This window comes from Prenolepis imparis, unplaced genomic scaffold (genome assembly GCF_030444845.1).
Source record: "Prenolepis imparis isolate NDT839.2.m4 unplaced genomic scaffold, iyPreImpa1.0 SCAF_93, whole genome shotgun sequence".
NCBI lineage: Eukaryota > Metazoa > Arthropoda > Insecta > Hymenoptera > Formicidae > Prenolepis > Prenolepis imparis.
Window position 1 is genome coordinate 69,171 of NW_028141251.1, and position 20,209 is coordinate 89,379.

A 20,209-nucleotide genomic window follows, 5' to 3' on the forward strand; every position below is an offset into this window, starting at 1 on the left:
CGGGGAGGGGGAAGCGTCCGCGATTTTGGTACCGGGTCCGCGAGGGGTCCGCGGGGAGGGGGAGCGTCCGCGATTTAGGTGCCGGGTCCGCGAGGGGTCCGCGGGGAGGGGGAGCGTCCGCGATTTTGGAGCCTGGTCCGCGAGGGGTCCGCGGGGAGAGAGGAATCCGCGAAAGACCGCATGAAGCTTTTTTGGGTGAGGGGTCCGCGCGGAGAGAGGAACGCGAAGGAGAGCGCGAGGCGAACATGAGAGAGAGATGACGCAAGCGAGGCGTATATGCAAGAGCGAGAGAGGTAGTGCGAGATGGCTAGGTAGCAAGATGACGCGAGGCGTTCGCGAAGGAGAGCGCGAGGCGCACGCGAGAGAGATGACGCAAGAGCGAGAGAGATAGCGCGAGATGACGAGAGGTAGCGAGATGATGCGAAGGAGAGCGCGAGAGCTGATGCAGCGAAGGAGAACGCAAAGAGAGAGGCGTTCGTAAGAGAGACTTTTTTATAATAATATTTATAGTAATTTTTAATTAATAATAAGATTTTAATAGGAGGAAGGGGAGAGGACTTATTCTAAAATAAATACATTTTTTTAATATTTAAAATAATGTTTATTTATAAAATAGGTGTGTGTGTGTGTGTGTGTGTAATGATACAATTTTGTGTGTGTGTGTGTGTGTAAAAATATAAGAATGAAAATATATAATATAAAATATAATATAAAATATAAAATATAAATATTAATTCAATTATTAATAGGCTCGATAATTAGAAATTAAAAAGTAATGAATATTAGGCCTTTTCTCGAGCAGGAAATAAATAAATAAAATGACGATGTTAATGTCTAGTATTGTAACTTAATTTATTTAATGCGGAACGTTTCGTGCATTTACTTATGACTTCTTCAGCCGCAATTCAATCTACAAGTATGATACAAATTAAAAAAATCTTTTTATATATAAATTCTTATTAATCTTACAAACTATTAATGTGTATATGTTATCCATGTGTACGATCACATTTTCTCAGTCCTTATTTTTCTTCGAGTATGTCAACCAGTAAAATATAAGTACGGAAACAGAAGTAAAAAGACTATTGGTACGAATAACATGTTTTTTAACTTGACCGAAGCTTAGTATGTCTGACAATGATATCAATTTCTAGCGGTGGTATTCTTATATCTATGTCGAGTATATGACTAAGAGGCAATTAGAACACAATATTATTTGTTTATTTTTTATTATTTATACCGAATCGAGTAACGGAAAGTAAGAAGGATCTAGATATTCGCTATCTTCCATCACATTAATTATCTCTCGCACGCGAGAGAGATGACGCAAGCGAGGCATATATGCAAGAGCGAGAGAGAGATGTTGCGAGATGATGCGGCGATGGAGAGCGCGAGAGCTGATGCAGCGAAGGAGAACGCAAAGAGAGAGGCGTTCGTAAGAGAGAATTTTTTTTTTAATTAATATTTTTTTTCTTTTAATATTTTTTTTTCTTTTAATATTTTTTAAATTAATAAGATTTTAATAAGAGGAAAGGAGAGAGGACTTATTCTAAAATAAATACATTTATTTAATATTTTTAATTAATATTTAAAATAATGTTTATTTATAAAATAGGTATGTGTATACACGTGTGATGTGTGTGTGTGTGAATTCAAAATATAGAAATGAAAATATATAAAATATAAGAAAAACAACAAAGAAAAATATAATATATGAATATATAATACAGAATATAGGAATATAATGAATATAAGAATATAATATAAAAAGATATAAAAAGAGATATATTAATAATAAAATATAAGATTAAGATTAAAATATATATGTTAGGGAGGGCGGCGGTTCCATCTTCTTACGGTAACCATTATACGATGGTCTCTATCTACCAGTCTACTGAAACAAAAGTAAAAATTTATTATTAATTTTAATATACATATACTACAAAAATAGATTAAATATACTTACAATATTACCAATCATTAAAATCTTGGGGAACGAGTCCGAAAAGTTCATCGGACGGTGATGATGGTGATGATGGTGATAGTGGCGATGGTGGTGATGGTGGTGATGGTGGTGATGGTGGTGATGATGGTGATGGTGTTGATGGTAAGTTGAATTCTGCTGCATAGAAATTATGAAGTCCCCAGCGCGAGTATAGGTGTTCTGTATAAGATTTTTTTAAACGGATCTCTCGACTTTGTATCGCTTGCACGATCGAACTCACTGGATTATTTCCCGATATCGCTGGAACACTGACACCAGGTTCGAAAAGTCTGCGTAATGAGTACTTTAAACCCTGGAGGCGTGCAATTCGAGCGCGAAGCAATGCATAATAATAATCTTCCAAATGTTCACAATCAATTTGTTTTTGCTCTTCCATCAACAACTCGATACACGTGTCACATTGATCCTCCCACACAGCGCATTCTCTTTTCGAATCCACCCAAAGGAAATGACTTCACAGATGCCGTTCTAGTGCTTCGATTTCCCCCATATTGTTCGCCATTTTTCGATACACATGGAATGTTTTTAATTAATCACTAATATAGTATATACTCACTATAATAGTTTATGCAAGTTTATTTTGTGCAAATAGGACACAGATTGCACGATAGTATTTGGGATATTGAACCTCTACACTCACAACATCTATCTCCCAAAAGATAAACGTATTTTTCAGTTTCATGTTCACGCACAGCACAAGCATGCGTGTACAAGTCATTAACTCGCAGGAAACACGCTGTGCAAAATTTATCATTATAAACTCTATAGTAAAAAGAAATGCAACACATTTTCAGTAGCTCATCAATGTTTCTAATGTCTGTCGGTTTTAAACGTTTCACGCGTTTATCAACACACTCACTGCAATCACTATCATAATCAGAATCTTTTAAAATTCCTATGTCATCATCGGATGATTCTTCATTGTTCACTACTTCGATATCCATGTCTTCCTCTTCATTGTCCGCTTCTTCAACATTTATTTCAATGTCTTCATCATTGTCTTCATCAATAACTACATCTTCATCACTATCTTCTATATTCATTTGTTTCTTCTCACTTGCACTTCGTCCAGGACACTTTAATTCGTCAAATGCTGAAAACTTTATGACGGTACAAATATTATAATGTTGCTCCCCTCATGATTTTAATTCTACATCTCTCTTGTTCTAACTGGAGTATCATGTCTCGGCTAGCTCATCACTTTTTACATCACCAGAGAGCGAAGAAATAATTTTGTCAGCTATATCTTATTGGGAAAGAAATAATTACATACAGTTTAACAGTAAAATAATTTTTATTTGTTACAAGCATTATGAAGAATATCTTTTACAGCACAAGCTAATAATTCACAAGCTAATAATTCACAATCAATAAGTGAATCGCTGTCAAACATAGGGCTTTCACGTATCATTTTTGCGGCATTGCTCACATCGCAGATATTATCAAGTTGTAAAATATTTACAAATTGTTTAAACTTTTCAGTAACAATATGCAGATTTTCACACAACCAGGATTACATATGATCTATACATTTTTTAAAATTAAATAAACATAATAAAGTTGATGGTTTCATGTATAAAGTATTATTAGATGATGTAATTTTTATAATTTTTGAAGTAGACATGTCAATTCAAGTGTCAGTTCACAAATCCATAGCGGAGTTTCAGTTAGCCGCTCAATATCAGCTCGTTTCTACATTAGCAATTTCCATGTTTCAATAGGCAATATTATTTGATTGCATCGATTATAGCCAATAGCCAATTCCACATAAGATATAACTCCAACGCTGATTCCTATTTCCAAATACTTGTATGACGTAGCAGTCAGGGCGTATCTTCTTCCAAGTATACGAACCGCAAATCAATTTCAAGCGTTGATACAATTGCGTAATCCGTATGTGACAAAGTCACAATTAACCGATTTGCAAAAATGTAACACAAGCGCCAATGTTTGGCCGCTATGACATCATCCTCAGAAAAATAATGAAATATTAGATGTAAAATAATGCAACATATCCAAAATTTCAAGCGCCAATGTACGGCTGCTATGATATCATACCCAGGTGTTCAAAACGTACGTATCAAAATCACAAGAAAATGCAACATAATTAAAATTTTCGAGCGCCAATGTATGACCGCTCTCATCTTGAGATGAATCTCGCGAAATGTGCAAAAATGTATCAATTTCAAGGTCGATGCATCATTCGTACGTAACAAAATCACAAAGTTAAGTGCAACATACTTGAGTGCCAATGATCTCTACAATCAAATAAAAATGATGGTAAAGAGGTATACTATGTTAGTATCATTGTCAGAGGTTCAGCAAGAGCATCTCGAGTAAAGAAATATGGCACAATTGGAAGCAAGTTTGTTGGAGCAAGTCACAAGGGTGAATTCGGTTGAAGAATATATTGTGTGGGAGCAGCAATGTGACGAATACATCGAATCACTGGAAGAACAAAGTCGAATAAAACGTCCACGATTACCGATCGGAGTTCGACAATCGCTTGTCTCCCAAATCGCGCGTCTCGAAGGGTTGAAGAATTCGGTACGCAGACGTTTTATACACGCAGGTGCTGGAAGCAGTTCGCGAGACGTCGGACTCATATGGCGAGAGATTGATACGGCGTTCGAGAGCCGCATCTTGACTGGTGCGGTGATAAACAGCAATCACATCGAACCTCGTCAATTTCTAGAGGAGGCCAAAGACATTGTGATCGGAAACGTGCAAAAAGTGTTGCAAAAACACACTAATGTGAAAGTGAACACTATGTTTAATGGTGAGTTTGTGTCGGGTGATAAACGCGCCAATAAAACTATCAATACGAAAAACTTTGAAATCTTTCGCACCTCCAATTTGCGTGAATGGTACGAGCGCCGCATTATCGAGCCCACGCTAGCATCACTAGAAGAATTTCAGGAACGCGATAGTGGTTGGGCATTGTCGCGAATAATCAATTTAATTGTAAATATAAACAAGTATAATCCAATGCGCGCGGGATGTCACATTAAATTACCGCGAGAAATAATGATGAAGAGAGCAGTGGTTAATGTGCAATCAAAAGACAATGCATGTTTTGCGTGGGCGGTGGTCGCTGCTCTGTACCCCGCCGAAAGAAATGTGGAACGGGAATCATCATATCCGCATTACACAACAGTGCTGAATCTCCAGGAATCTCATTGAGTTTCCGATGACGTTGAATCAAATTAAAAAATTTGAACATCATAATGACATTTCGATAAATGTGTACAGTATCGAAGAAAAGAACATTGTCCCGATACGTCTCTCGGAGGAAAAAAAAGACAGACACATCAACTTGTTGTACATGCAAGACAGCAACAGCGTTGGACATTTCGCCTGGATAAAGAATCTCTCCCGGCTCGTGAGCTCACAACTGAGCAAACATAATGGTCAAAAATATATCTGCGAGCGGTACGTATATTTAATTAAAAACGCAATATATAAAATATATATAATAAATTATATATGAAAAAAAAACTAATTATTTGTTTTTACAGATGCTTACACTATTTCGGGTCTGAAGACAAGTTGCAGACACATATGGTAGACTGTGGAGAGATGAATGACTGCGCTATCCGGTTACCGAGCGATAAGGACAAGTGGCTCGCGTTCAACAACTTTAATCGCAAAGAACGACTTCCTTTTGTCGTATACGCAGACCTCGAATGTGTGCTGACAAAGACGAATAAGAAGGAAGAAGAAAAGAATTTATACCAACATCACCAAGTATTTAGTATAGCATATTATGTACATTGCTCATATGACGATTCGTTATCCGAATATTATTCTCGTCGTAGTGTAGATTGCGTTTCGTGGTTTTCCAAACAACTACAAAATTATATCGAACTTAATACACAATTTAGAATGCAAGCAAAAAATGATTTCGAAAAAAATTTATACAAATTGATGATTTGACATTGTGATGATTCGACCACCAATTAGCACAACTCATGGATACATAAAATAATGTATTATAAACATTTATTTAAAATATCTGTACACTGTTTATTTTACAATATATTTATCTAATAATTTTATAAATAAATACAAATATACATATAATATACAGTTTTTACAACAAATATTATTTACAAAGGTATTTTATAATGTCCCCATGGTAATGTATCAGTGGTTTCTGGTATGATATACCGCTTGTCATCGTGAGGACTTAGAGCAATTTTCGTCTCGCGAATGGTGTATACTTCATGCAATTTCGATCTTATACATGACTGACTACGTGTCATTTCAATTTCTTCATTCAAACACCGCGTGTAATCATCAAACGTTATCGTTCTCGCGACAACGTTACTCTTGACACCTTTTACTTTTTTCGTATCTTTCTTGCCATCCATTCGCAATGCATACATTTTTGCTCTAAGCCCTACAAATTCGGTCATTATCGTACCGTTATTTTCATCTTTCATTAGACCTGGCACCTTTTTATTCACGAGCGGTATACCGTACACATTGTCCGCAGTGTAATCGCTCGTATCAAATTTGTCGAGGTTGCGCTTTATATTCTCGTACACATCTTCGCATTCGATGTGGTATATTAGGCTGTCTGTGTCGGTGTACATTACCCGGCATCTGTCACGATACAGCGGTGACATGTACTCATGATGAAATTCATATAAACATGTTTTGGAGATGTCGAGTATGCACATGCCAACATAGATTGGTTTATAAAATTTTACCTCGAGTTTGTGTAATTCTATGGCAATTAAATTTTCCGAAAAGATGCTTCTGCTGTGAAAATTTGGTTTCGCAATCATTGCCTCTGCACCGTATCTCCCTTCCCATTGTGTGATGAGTTTTACATCAACACGATTACGCACATTTTCCATCGTTTTGCCGAATACTGCATTATTCATCAATTTGTATAAATTTTTTTCGAATCATTTTTTGCTTGCATTCTAAATTGTGTATTAAGTTCGATATAATTTCGAAGCCATGGAGATTGCGCGAATTGTAATATGCGATGTATTTTTGTAACTTGAAGACCGTGACGCGTACATTGCTGCAGGTTGCGGTAGTGTATCACGTAACGCTTTTTATCATATAATGTCGCGAGCAGCTTATCTTCCCGCTTGCCTGGTGGCTTGTCGCGTGTCGGGCAAAACGGTAGATCAGTGTGCGCATCGTAAAGACATTGTGGATATTCTAAATCTATTTCAAGGATGTAGCCTGTAGGCGAATCGAGCGCGATAGATGATAAATTGAAACTAGACATGTCATCGACCCATCGAAAATCTGCATATGGCAATGGTTGACACATTGCCCATCCATACAAATTATTTACATCGAAATACATTAGATACGAAGATGGTTTCGATGAATCGTACGACTGCATGTACTTGTTATTAGCGTGTGCATATCTGTTTGAACATTGACTTAGACCGCCGCGTATACCCCGTTCGATAAACATAACCATGTCGATATCGGTAAGCAATTCGAACGTAATATTTGTATGTTTTAACATGGCATCCCACGTATACCCGGGGAGAGTATAATAATACGCGGGGTCGAGCCCATAACTCTCGATTCATTTATCCCGGAAATTTTCAAAAATGTCGGCTAATAACAAGACGTCAGTTTTTAAATACAGATCGCTATATTCGCCCAGCGTTCGAATGGAGAACCGCTCCCATACGTTTTCAGCGTGCGCGTAATCGTTCTCGGATACAGTGTCGCTGGTCAAGAAACTATAAAACGATTCGCGCGGTGGTAGACACGTATCATGCAACCTTTCAAAACAGTCAATGTATTCGTATGGAAAGACACCTTTCCGTGTTAATAAATTGAAATTTTCGGTAGATAAATTTTTAAATTCTGAATGTAAAATTTTGAGTTTATCTTTATCCAAAAAAGATGCCAATTTATCGAGACTTGTCGTGAGAAATTTATAAGAAGGGGGAATCGATAAATCGTAATTTAATATTTCTGGATTTGTCTTCTGCAAATTGAACATTTTTTGTAAATGATATATATTTTTCTTTAGTTATTGGAAGTAAATCGATTCCCCCTTCGAACGCTGTAGCTATTTCCTTAATTATGAAATGTGAGTCGTAACCGTATAAATTATGAAATACTATTGTGTTTAGAGAATTTCGAAACACGTGAAAGATGAAGCGGATAGTCAAAGGAAGCGCGTATTAGAATTAATGAGACTCGTTGAAACAAATCGTACTTTATTCTCAAAGTAAAACACAGAACGGAAGCGATAACAATTAGATCGCTCGCGACGAATCGAGAGAGTAATTGTAAGCGAGAAACCGACAGGCGTGTAAGCTTGAACGGTTTATAGCGAACTGACTTATTTTATCGAATATATGTGTCAAGGACTCGTCGCGAAACTGTTATTATAACAGCTGATTCGACAGATTCGTGGCCTGGCGAGACGCGCGGTAAGACGCGCGAGGCGCGAAAAAAGGTAAACAGAGTTCGTCGAGAAATTGAGCCGATGCATGGCTTTCTCGAGAAATCGATAATCTCGAAATACAGACAATAACAGACACGCAGACAAGATAACAGAGTAATCGGTTTTAAATCGAATACATAATTAAATGGAAAATGTTTTAACATTACCGCCCGCCTCAGGGGCGTGACGAACGCCGCTGAAATAGAAAATAATATTTTTGTAATTACTATATACAGAGCAGATGGACATTAACCGAATGAGTACAGTATTTACAGCTGAGAGAATGATTGTAATGCATCGAAATAATACAAAGATGTACGAAGAACGAATGACGTAAATGGCAGAAGATGCGAACTAATTCCGTAGCAATTTGACAAAAAACCGTGTTGCACGATTTATGCCTCAATTGGGAGCGGGCATAGTTTGACGATCGGTCTTTTCAATTCTGAAGTAGCGGTTCGTACGGTAACGACGCATATTCGACCGTCAGAACCGGGATGGATCGCAGTTACTCGCGCTAACGGCCACTTTGACGGTGGAAATCGCTCGTCGGAAATCAATACGAGAGAACCGATTGAAATCGAGTTTGACGATTGTTGCCATTTGTTACGAGTTTGCAACCGCTATAGATACTCGGTTGACCATCGATGCCAGAATCGTTCGAGCATGTTGCGAAGCAGCTGCCAACGTGACAATCACGAAATCGGCGTGTCTGCTAAGGAGACGTCCGGAATGATGATTAAGGACTCGCCGACGAGAAAATGCGCGGGTGTTAACGCGTTGACGTCGGCGGGATCATCGGAGAGAGCGCAAAGCGGTCGCGAATTCAACACGGCCTCGATTTGTGCGAGCAAGGTACTGAACTCTTCGTAGGTGAGTGCGGATTCGCCGAGAACGCGTCGAAGATGAAATTTTGCTGATTTCATGGCGGCCTCCCATTTACCACCGAAGTGTGGAGCGGAGGGAGGATTAAACCTCCACGTAGTGCCGTCGGCGGTGAGGAGATTAGCGAGCTCTGCGATTTCGTCGGACGCGGAATGGAACATGCGACGGAGTTCCGCATCGGCGCCAACAAAATTTGTGCCGCAATCGCTTGCGAGAGTGCTGCATCGGCCGCGTCGGCTGATAAATCGTCGGTATGCGGCGATGAATCCCTGCGTGGAGTAGTCCGTGGCGAGTTCCAGGTGGACCGCTGATGTGGCGAAGCACACGAAGACTACGAGGTAGCCTTTGTAGGTGCGGCCAGCACGTCCACGCCAAGTGCGGAGATTAAACGGACCGGCATAATCCACTCCGGAATTTAAGAAGGGGCGCGTTGGTGTCACGCGCGGAGTTGGAAGAGAGCCCATCATCTCGCTGACGGTGACCGCTCGGTGTCTAACGCATCGGACGCAGCGACGGATGAAGGCACTGACTGGAGAGCGACCGCCGAGGATCTAGAACTGCTGCCACAATGTCGCCAGGACGACCTGCACTCCTCCATGAAGCGTCTGTTGGTGCAGATCTGAAATGATGAGACGTGATAGAGGAGAGTCACGAGGCAAGATAGCAGGATGTTTACTGTCCGCATCCAACAGTGAATTTTTGAGGCGTCCTCCGACGCGAAGAATGCCCTCGGAATCGGTGAATGGTGAGAGCTTTAGAAGTGGATGTGACCGAGGGAGACCAGCCTTCTTAGAGCAGAGTTCCAGTTCCCGACCGAAATAAGCCTCTTGCGTTGCTTTCACCCAGAACGTTCGGGCGTGGAGGATCTCGTCTGCGGTGAGCGTCGAAGAGGAAGGACACTCGATGCCCTTGAAGTGGGCAGCTGCTCGCATAATCCATGCCGTGGTCCGGAGGAGCGATTTTAGCTGCGAAAATCGATCTATGAGATCCCAGTAATCAGGTGGTGTGCTTACCAGCGAAATGTGTAAAGATTTCTGCGGATGCTCTTCAAGGTCGGCTGACTGGTCGACGGGAGGCACTCCTGACGGCCATCCAACAGAGGGACCTTGAAGCCACGACGGACCATGCCACCAGAGATGATGATGCTGCAGTTGATGAGGAGAGACTCCACGAGACAGACAGTCCGCCGGGTTATCTACTCCAGCGACATGATGCCAGCGAGCATCGGGAACTAGCTCCTGGACAGCGGCCACTCGATTGGATACGTACTCCTTCCACTTCGACGGATGTCCTTTGATCCACGCAAGGCTGATGGTTGAGTCGGTCCACAGGTGGATAGGCACGTGGTGGAGTTCGAGATTATCTCGAATTCGAGCGAGAAATCGAGTCAGCAAGACGGCAGCCGAGAGCTCCAGTCGAGGAATTGTTTGTCGCTTGATTGGAGCGACCTTGCTCTTAGCGGCGAGAAGCACAATCTTGGCATCGGCGTATTCGTGGAAGGTTCTGACGTAGATGACAGCTCCGAGTGCGTCTTGAGAAGCATCGGAGAATTCGTGGATTTCCACGCCTGATGCAGATTGAGAAGTGCCGATCCATCGCGGAATTGAGAAGTCAGAAACGCTCTTCAAGCTCTCGTCGAAGATGACCCACTCATGAGCGAGAGATGGAGGTAGTGGATCGTCCCATCCGATTTGCGATGTCCAGAGTCGTTGGATGAATATTTTTCCCACGATGGTGACCGGTGCGAGCCATCCGAGAGGGTCAAAAATTTGAGCGATGCGAGACAGCGTAGATCGTTTTGTGAGCGTACGAGGAGACTCTGACAGGCTCACGCGAAATATGAAGGTGTCGTTCGCTGGAATCCACGTGAGGCCGAGAGTTCGAGCTTCTGTCGAAAATTCTCGAGCGGATGACGGGTTGGAAGTCGTCGAAATACCTGAGAGGATAGAGTCCTCGTTGGCTGTCCACTTTTGTAGCTGAAAGCCGCCCGCCCTGAGGAGTTGAATTAACTGAAGAGCTTTATTAGTTGCTTCTTGCGGAGTGTCTGCACCTGAAAGGATGTCGTCGACATACGTTTCCTGCCGTAAGATCTTAGCCGCTTGCGGAAGAGTATGTTCTTCGTCGTCGGCGAGCTGTTGAATGACGCGAAGTGCGAGATACGGTGCGCAAGTGAGGCCGTAGGTCACCGTATTGAGCTGGAACTCTTGAGGCTCTCCGACGTCCCTCCATAAGATGCGTTGGAAATCTCGATCTTCCTCGTGAATCACGATCTGCCGATACATTTTTATTATGTCGGTGGCGAAGACAAAGGCGTGAGTGCGCCAGCGGAGAAGGACGGCATCAAGATCTTGTTGCAGCTTTGGTCCGGCGTGAAGACAGTCATTGAGTGAAGCGCCGGACGAGGTCTTTGAGGAGCCGTTAAACACAACTCGCAATTTTGTCGTGGAACTGGAGTCGCGAAGAACTCCATGATGCGGAAGGTAGACTAGAGAAATCCTGCTGGTCGTCGATGCTCGTCGCATGTGTCCCAAGGTCTCGTATTCCGTCATGAATTCGATGTACAGCTTTCCGAATGACGGGTTGCGTTGAATTTTATGTTGAGCCGTCATGAGGAGACGAGCTGCAGAAGCTCGGGACTCTCCTAGCTGCTGGTGCGTTGACCGAAATGGCAAGCGTACAATGTACCGTCTGGTGCTGTCGCGAGAGTGAGTCTTCGAGAAGTGATCTTCGCATTCAAGTTCGTCTGGAGTGAGATGTTTAGATGTTGACGAAGTGACTTCTTCTTGAAGCCAGAATCTTTGCAACTGATCATGAAGATTGACGGTGTCGATGGTTTGGATGGAGAAAGATGTCGAGTGAGATGCAGATGCTGAAGAGCCCACAGGTCCGGAAATGATCCATCCGACAGATGTTTCTTGAGCGACGGGAGCGTTCGATGGTCCTCGCTTAATGGATCCGCACAGCAATGATCCATAAACATCAGCGCCCAAAATGATGTCGATACCACCGGGTACAGCGAAATTTGGATCGGCCAATGGTAAATTGGCGAGATGAGTCCATGATGTCGTCACTACCTTTTGGATCGGAATGCGACCAGTGACCCGAGGCAGAACAAATGCCGAGACGTTGACTTCGATAAGTGGATTGATGCATGATCGAAGGCGAAGAGCTACAACCCCGCGAGTTGATCCAACCTTTTGGGAGCCGACGCTTATGATGGGCACGGATGCACGACCGCGTGGAAGACGTAGTAGTTGAACCAACGATTCCTGAATAAGAGAGACTTCTGAGCCTTGATCAAGGAGTGCTCGAATCTTGATGTCCTCTCCATGCTCGGCAACTAGCGTCATGCAAGCGGTTGCAAAGAGAACTTGCGGACGTTCGCATAAAACGGCAGCATGATGCGAATGCACAGCCGGGGTGGTGGATGTACCCGATGATGAAGCGCAGGACGCTGTGGAGGAGTTCGTTGAAGTGGTTGCAATGGATGACGAAGAGGCATCTCGATGAAGCAACGTGTGATGCTGACCTTTACAATGTCGACATCTCTTGACGGTGCGACACTCGACCAGACGATGAGATCCCAGACAATTGAAACACAAGTTCTTACGGTGAACGAAATCCTGTCGTTCGTTGAGCGGCTTTGAAGCAAACTCCGAGCACGACGCGATGTAATGTGCGGCGCTGCAGAAGGTGCACTTTGATCCACTCGTCACGATGGCATGAGACCGAGCTGCTGACTTTGTTTTAGCGTTCGAGTTTGATGCTGTGAGCTGTGGTTTTGAAATGCGAGACTGGACCGTTTCTAGTGCCCGAATACGTCCCTCAAGAAATAGTTCGAGCTGATCGAAGGTAGCGAGTTCATTGGAGTTTTCTTGCTCGAGCTCCCAGCTTTCCAACGTATGTGCGTCGAGACGTCGAGTGACAATGTAGACCGTAAGAATATCCCAATAATCGGTAGGCGCACCGAGAGACTGCAGGGCACCAAGCGATTCCTTAACCGTCGAAAGTAGCTTCTTGAGATCTGAGCTCGATTTTTGAGTGAGCGGCTTTAACTCGAAGATGCGATCTAAATACGTTGATACTAGGATGCGCCGATTCTCGTATCGAGAAGTCAGAGCTTGCCAAGCACGCGAGAAATTCTCGGCTGTCACCGAAATGTTTGCGAGATACCGAGCTGCTTCTCCGGATGTTTGAGCCTTAAGGTAGTGAAGTTTTTCGACGCATGAAATATCCCGGTTTGAGCCAACCATCGAATGGAATAAATCGCGAAACGACGGCCAATCGTGATAATCACCGGAGAATTTAGGTAGAGTGATTTTTGGAAGCGCGCGACACGATCCAGAGTGCGAATTCTTACTTTAAATAGAATCATTCGGATCTTCGATTTTCTCGAGAAGCGGTTCACGAATCTGCATGAGGCTGGATTTAGAATCGTAATAAGCCTCTTCGCATTTAGCATACAAATCATCCGCGAAATAATCATGCTTACGCAACTCATCCGTGAGGCTTCCGACGAGTTTGTCGAGGTTGCTTTGAAATTTGTCCCAATTCGCATCGAGAAATTGAATCCGTGCGTCAAGGGTAAATCGGTTGATTTTATCCGATCCAAGCTTCTTAGTGTTATCGAAGGCTCGAGCGATGACACCGAAGAGATGACTTTGCTTTTCGATGACAGAGGCGATTGTTGACATCTTGAGGAATCTTCTAGAAAGGTCACGAGCACCGTTTGAACTACTTAACTTTTAACGGTCACAAAATGATGATGCGTGTGAGAGATGCGAATGCAGTTGAGAGAGGCGGCGTTTCACTATGACACTGCGAGAGAGTACTGGCAATAATTGCACGAGCGAACGTTTGCGAATACAAACGAGAGCGAGAACGTTACCGAGTGTCGTAAACTGTCTGTAGATATCCGGCTCGAAGGACCAAAAATGTTTAGAGAATTTCGAAACACGTGAAAGATGAAGCGGATAGTCAAAGGAAGCGCGTATTAGAATTAATGAGACTCGTTGAAACAAATTGTACTTTATTCTCAAAGTAAAATACAGAACGGAAGCGATAACAATTAGATCGCTCGCGACGAATCGAGAGAGTAATTGTAATCGAGAAAGCGACAGGCGTGTAAGCTTGAACGGTTTATAGCGAACTGACTTATTTTATCGAATATATGTGTCAAGGACTCGTCGCGAAACTGTTATTATAACAGCTGATTTGACAGACTCGTGGCCTGGCGCGGTAAGACGCGCGAGGCGCGAAAAAAGATAAACAGAGTTCGTCGAGAAATTGAGCCGATGCATGGCTTTCTCGAGAAATCGATAATCTCGAAATACAGACAATAACAGACACGCAGACAAGATAACAGACTAATCGGTTTTAAATCGAATACATAATTAAATGGAAAATGTTTTAACAATTGGAATACAAAAAGAGTTTTTATAATTTAGATTACAATTTGAGTGCGCGGGACCTCTGTACCGCCCGGTCAGATGGCAATGATCGCGTACGCGTGTATCGTTATCTTGCATGAATGGTTTCTCACATATGACAATGTGTTGCGCTATGAAATTTTTCCCGCTTGTCTGATGTTAAATTTACCATGGGGACATTAGTTGCTAAAATATTCTTTACGCGTATCGCTAAATTTTGTAGTTGTTTGGAAAACCACGAAACGCAATCTACACTACGACGAGAATAATATTCGGATAACGAATCGTCATATGAGCAATGTACATAATATGCTATACTAAATACTTGGTGATGTTGGTATAAATTCTTTTCTTCTTCCTTCTTATTCGTCTTTGTCAGCACACATTCGAGGTCTGCGTATACGACAAAAGGAAGTCGTTCTTTGCGATTAAAGTTCTTGAACGCGAGCCACTTGTCCTTATCGCTCGGTAACCGGATAGCGCAGTCATTCATCTCTCCGCAGTCTACCATATGTGTCTGCAACTTGTCTTCAGACCCGAAATAGTGTAAGCATCTGTAAAAACAAATAATTAGTTCTTTTTCATATATAATTTATTATATACATTTTATATATTGCGTTTTTAATTAAATATACGTACCGCTCGCAGATATATTTTTGATCATTATGTTTGCTCAGTTGTGAGCTCACGAGCCGGGAGAGATTCTTTATCCAGGCGAAATGTCCAACGCTGTTGCTGTCTTGCATGTACAACAAGTTGATGTGTCTGTCTTTCTTTTCCTCCGAGAGACGTATCGGGACAATGTTCTTTTCTTCGATACTGTACACATTTATCGAAATGTCATTATGATGTTCAAATTTTTTAATTTGATTCAACGTCATCGGAAACTCAATGTCCTGGAGATTCAGCACTGTTGTGTAATGCGGATATGATGATTCCCGTTCCACATTTCTTTCGGCGGGGTACAGAGCAGCGACCACCGCCCACGCAAAACATGCATTGTCTTTTGATTGCACATTAACCACTGCTCTCTTCATCATTATTTCTCGCGGTAATTTAATGTGACATCCCGCGCGCATTGAATTATACTTGTTTATATTTACAATTAAATTGATTATTCGCGACAATGCCCAACCACTATCGCGTTCCTGAAACTCTTCTAGTGATGCTAGCGTGGGCTCGATAATGCGGCGTTCGTACCATTCACGCAAATTGGAGGTGCGAAAGATTTCAAAATTTTTCGTATTGATAGTTTTATTGGCACGTTTATCACCCGACACAAACTCACCATTAAACATAGTGTTCACTTTCACATTAGTGTGTTTTTGCAACACTTTTTGCACGTGTCCGATCACAATGTCTTTGGCCTCCTCTAGAAATTGACGAGGTTCGATGTGATTGCTGTTTATCACCGCACCAGTCAAGATGCGGCTCTCGAACGCCGTATCAATCTCTCGCCATATGAGTCCGACGACTCGCGAACTGCTTCCAGCACCTGCGTGTATAAAACGTCTGCGTACCGAATTCTTCAACCCTTCGAGACGCGCGATTTGGGAGACAAGCGATTGTCGAACTCCGATCGGTAATCGTGGACGTTTTATTCGACTTTGTTCTTCCAGTGATTCGATGTATTCGTCACATTGCTGCTCCCACACAATATATTCTTCAACCGAATTCACCTTTGTGGCTTGCTCCAACAAACTTGCTTCCAATTGTGCCATATTTCTTTACTCGAGATGCTCTTGCTGAACCTCTGACAATGATACTAACATAGTATACCTCTTTACCATCATTTTTATTTGATTATAGAGATCATTGGCACTCAAGTATGTTGCACTTAACTTTGTGATTTTGTTACGTACGAATGATGCATCGACCTTGAAATTGATACATTTTTGCACATTTCGCGAGATTCATCTCAAGATGAGAGTAGCCGTACATTGGCGCTCGAAAATTTTAATTGTGTTGCATTTTCTTGTGATTTTGTTACATACGTTTTGAACACCTGGGGATGATATCATAGCAGCCGTACATTGGCACTTGAAATTGATACATTTTTGCACATTTCGCGAGATTCATCTCAAGATGAGAGCGGTCATACATTGGCGCTCGAAAATTTTAATTATGTTGCATTTTCTTGTGATTTTGTTACGTACGTTTTGAACACCTGGGTATGATATCATAGCAGCCGTACATTGGCGCTTGAAATTTTGGATATGTTGCATTATTTTACATCTAATATTTCATCTGAGGATGATGTCATAGCGGCCAAACATTGGCGCTTGTGTTACATTTTTGCAAATCGGTTAATTGTGATTTTGTCACATACGGATTACGCAATTGTATCAACGCTTGAAATTGATTTGCGGTTCGTATACTTGGAAGAAGATACGCCCTGACTTCTACGTCATACAAGTATTTGGAAATAGGAATCAGCGTTGGAGTTATATCTTATGTGGAATTGGCTATTGGCTATAATCGATGCAATCAAATAATATTGCCTATTGAAACATGGAAATTGTTAATGTAGAAACGAGCTGATATTGAGCGGCTAACTGAAACTCCGCTATGGATTTGTGATCTGACACTTGAATTGGTTGACATGTCTACTTCAAAAATTATAAAGATTACATCAGCTAATAATACTTTATACATGAAACCATCAACTTTATTATGTTTATTTAATTTTAAAAAATGTATAGATCATATGTATTCCTGGTTGTGTGAAAATCTGCATATTGTTACTGAAAAGTTTAAACAATTTGTAAATATTTTACAACTTGATAATATCTGCGATGTGAGCAATGCCGCAAAAATGATACGTGAAAGCCCTATGTTTGACAGCGATTCACTTATTGATTGTGAATTATTAGCTTGTGAATTATTAGCTTGTGCTGTAAAAGATATTCTTCATAATGCTTGTAACAAATAAAAATTATTTTACTGTTAAACTGTATGTAATTATTTCTTTCCCATGTGACGTGACGTTTTTACGCCCGTCACAGGGCCGGAACGGCCCGGCCGTGGAAGGGTCGAGAGGGAGGACGAATTTTGGGTCGGCGATCGACGAACTTTTCTTCGTCGACTCGCCTTTAGTTAGTTAAGTCCCGTAGGTTTACCGAGTGGAAGTGAGTGGTCGGAGAAGGTCCTAATGTATCGAAGGGCGCAGCCATCGTGGGATGGCGGAATTTGCAGCAAGAGTGGACGACCTGGGTGGAAGCGGTGCGCTCGGGGACGCCGGGTAACATGGTGAAGTAAGGTATTTATTGTCAAATAAATAGAATAAATATGCAAGGGCCCGTTACTGCCGGATACGTTTTACAGCCTCGGATAGCGGACGGAACTAAGCGGAGGAGCACATAAAAAGGTACCGACATCTCGAGACAGGGATGGCTATTCCAGTGAGGCCGCCGGCATCGTCCCGAAGAAAGCGGAACCGTCGGAGACTGATCACCTCTCGGCGGGTTCCCCAGCAAGTCGACAGCCATTAGAGAAGGAGAGCAGCAGTTATTCGGAACAAGCGAGTAGCCACATTATCCGCACCAACATTCCGAAAAGTACCGAGAGCAGTTTCGAAAATACGAGGGCAACGAGGCCCACAAGGATCAAGGATCGATTATAGGCGGCGCGCGCAGCGCCACCGACGCCGGCTACCGGCGTGCCGTGAGCCCAGAGTCGTACACTGTTCGACGAGACTGCGGCGTGCGAACCACGTGAGACACCGACGGACGACAGAATATTGTAAGGCCACCACTTCAAAGTCTCGGTAAGAGCGAACTCGGCGGGGACTCGCGTCTCTAGTAATACGGCTAAAATTGTTATCGATATTATTGTTAATTACTTTCGTTACCGAGCACTCGGAAGTGTGCGAAACGCGAGGCCCGTACCGAGATTCGCCATTAATATAAGAATTGCGCCACCTCTCTCTCTCTCCGTGAAGAGCCGTACCGAGTCGACAGTCCAGAATTTTGTGTATAAATGTTAGACTAATTAGTTATCAAGTTTCGTTCTTCTGATTGTCTTGTGTCGAGTCTTTAAGTCTTGTAATTTGGGAATGTCTTTCTCCCCCGCCTCCTCGATTGAAAATGTTAGACTAATTAGTTATCAAGTTTCGTTCTTCTGATTGTCTTGTGTCGAGTCTTTGAGTCTTGTAATTTGGGAATGTCTTTCTACCCCGCCTCCTCGATTGAAATATAATCCGGGATATGTTCCCCTCGGTAGCGATAAATATCGAACCATAATTGTAACACCTCGAGTGTCGAGGATCTACCGAGTCACGAGGCCGTAAATAAGTAATGTGAAACTGCAATCAATTTTCTAATATGAAATATATTTATTTAACTTTTATTTAAGTATGTCAATGTGCCGATTTAATGACTCTCCTTCTCTCCGAAGCCCCGAGTACGATTCCCCGCATTAAGAATCCCGCCCCTCTGCCAATTAAGAAACTGAGTTACCGAGCTTAAGCCGTCACTATCGTAGAATTAATTATCGTGTTATTTTGAGTGGTGCGGCCTGACCGTACCTGGCGTCCAAGCAATCTATCGAATTTTTGTGTGTAGAGATACCGAGAAAAGTGACGAAGTTGCGCGGCACTAGGAGGAAAAGTCCGTTGCACCCAATAAGATATAGCTGACAACATTATTTCTTCGCTCTCTGGTGATGTAAAAAGTGATGAGCTAGCCGAGACATGATACTCCAGTTAGAACAAGAGAGATGTAGAATTAAAATCATGAGGGGAGCAACATTATAATATGTGTACCGTCATAAAGTTTTCAGCATTTGACGAGTTAAAGTGTCCTGGACAAAGTGCAAATGAGAAGAAACAAATGAATATAGAAGATAGTGATGAAGATGTGGTTATTGATGAAGACAATGATGAAGACATTGAAATAAATGTTGAAGAAGCGGACAATGAAGAGGAAGACATGGATATCGAAGAAGTGAACAATGAAGAATCATCCGATGATGACATAGGAATTTTAAAAGATTCTGATTATGATAGTGATTGCAGTGAGTGTGTTGATAAACGCGTGAAACGTTTAAAACCGACAGACATTAGAAACATTGATGAGCTACTGAAAATGTGTTGCATTTCTTTTTACTATAGAGTTTATAATGATAAATTTTGCACAGCGTGTTTCCTGCGAGTTAATGACTTGTACACGCGGACATGCTTGTGCTGTGCGTGAACATGAAACTGAAAAATACGTTTATCTTTTGGGAGATAGATGTTGTGAGTGTAGAGGTTCAATATCCCAAATACTATCGTGCAATCTGTGTCCTATTTGCACAAAATAAACTTGCATAAACTATTATAGTGAGTATATATATTAGTGATTAATTAAAAACATTCCATGTGTATCGAAAAATGGCGAACAATATGGGGGAAATCGAAGCATTAGAACGGCATCTGTGAAGTCATTTCCTTTGGGTGAATTCGAAAAGAGA

The 20,209-nt window shown here is 42.0% G+C and overlaps 2 protein-coding genes across 2 annotated transcripts; both read right to left on the reverse strand.

The window, feature by feature from the left end:
• Positions 1-9,139: 9,139 nt before the first annotated feature.
• On the reverse strand, positions 9,140-9,796 carry LOC145947498 (uncharacterized). Its single transcript, XM_083057279.1, has one exon. The coding sequence runs from the start codon at positions 9,794-9,796 to the stop codon at positions 9,140-9,142; it is 657 nt and encodes a 218-aa protein (XP_082913405.1).
• Positions 9,797-9,880: 84 nt separating this feature from the next.
• Positions 9,881-13,582, reverse strand: LOC145947499 (uncharacterized). Its single transcript, XM_083057280.1, has one exon. It carries the CDS (start codon positions 13,580-13,582, stop codon positions 9,881-9,883), a length of 3,702 nt encoding a protein of 1,233 aa, XP_082913406.1.
• Positions 13,583-20,209: the final 6,627 nt, after the last annotated feature.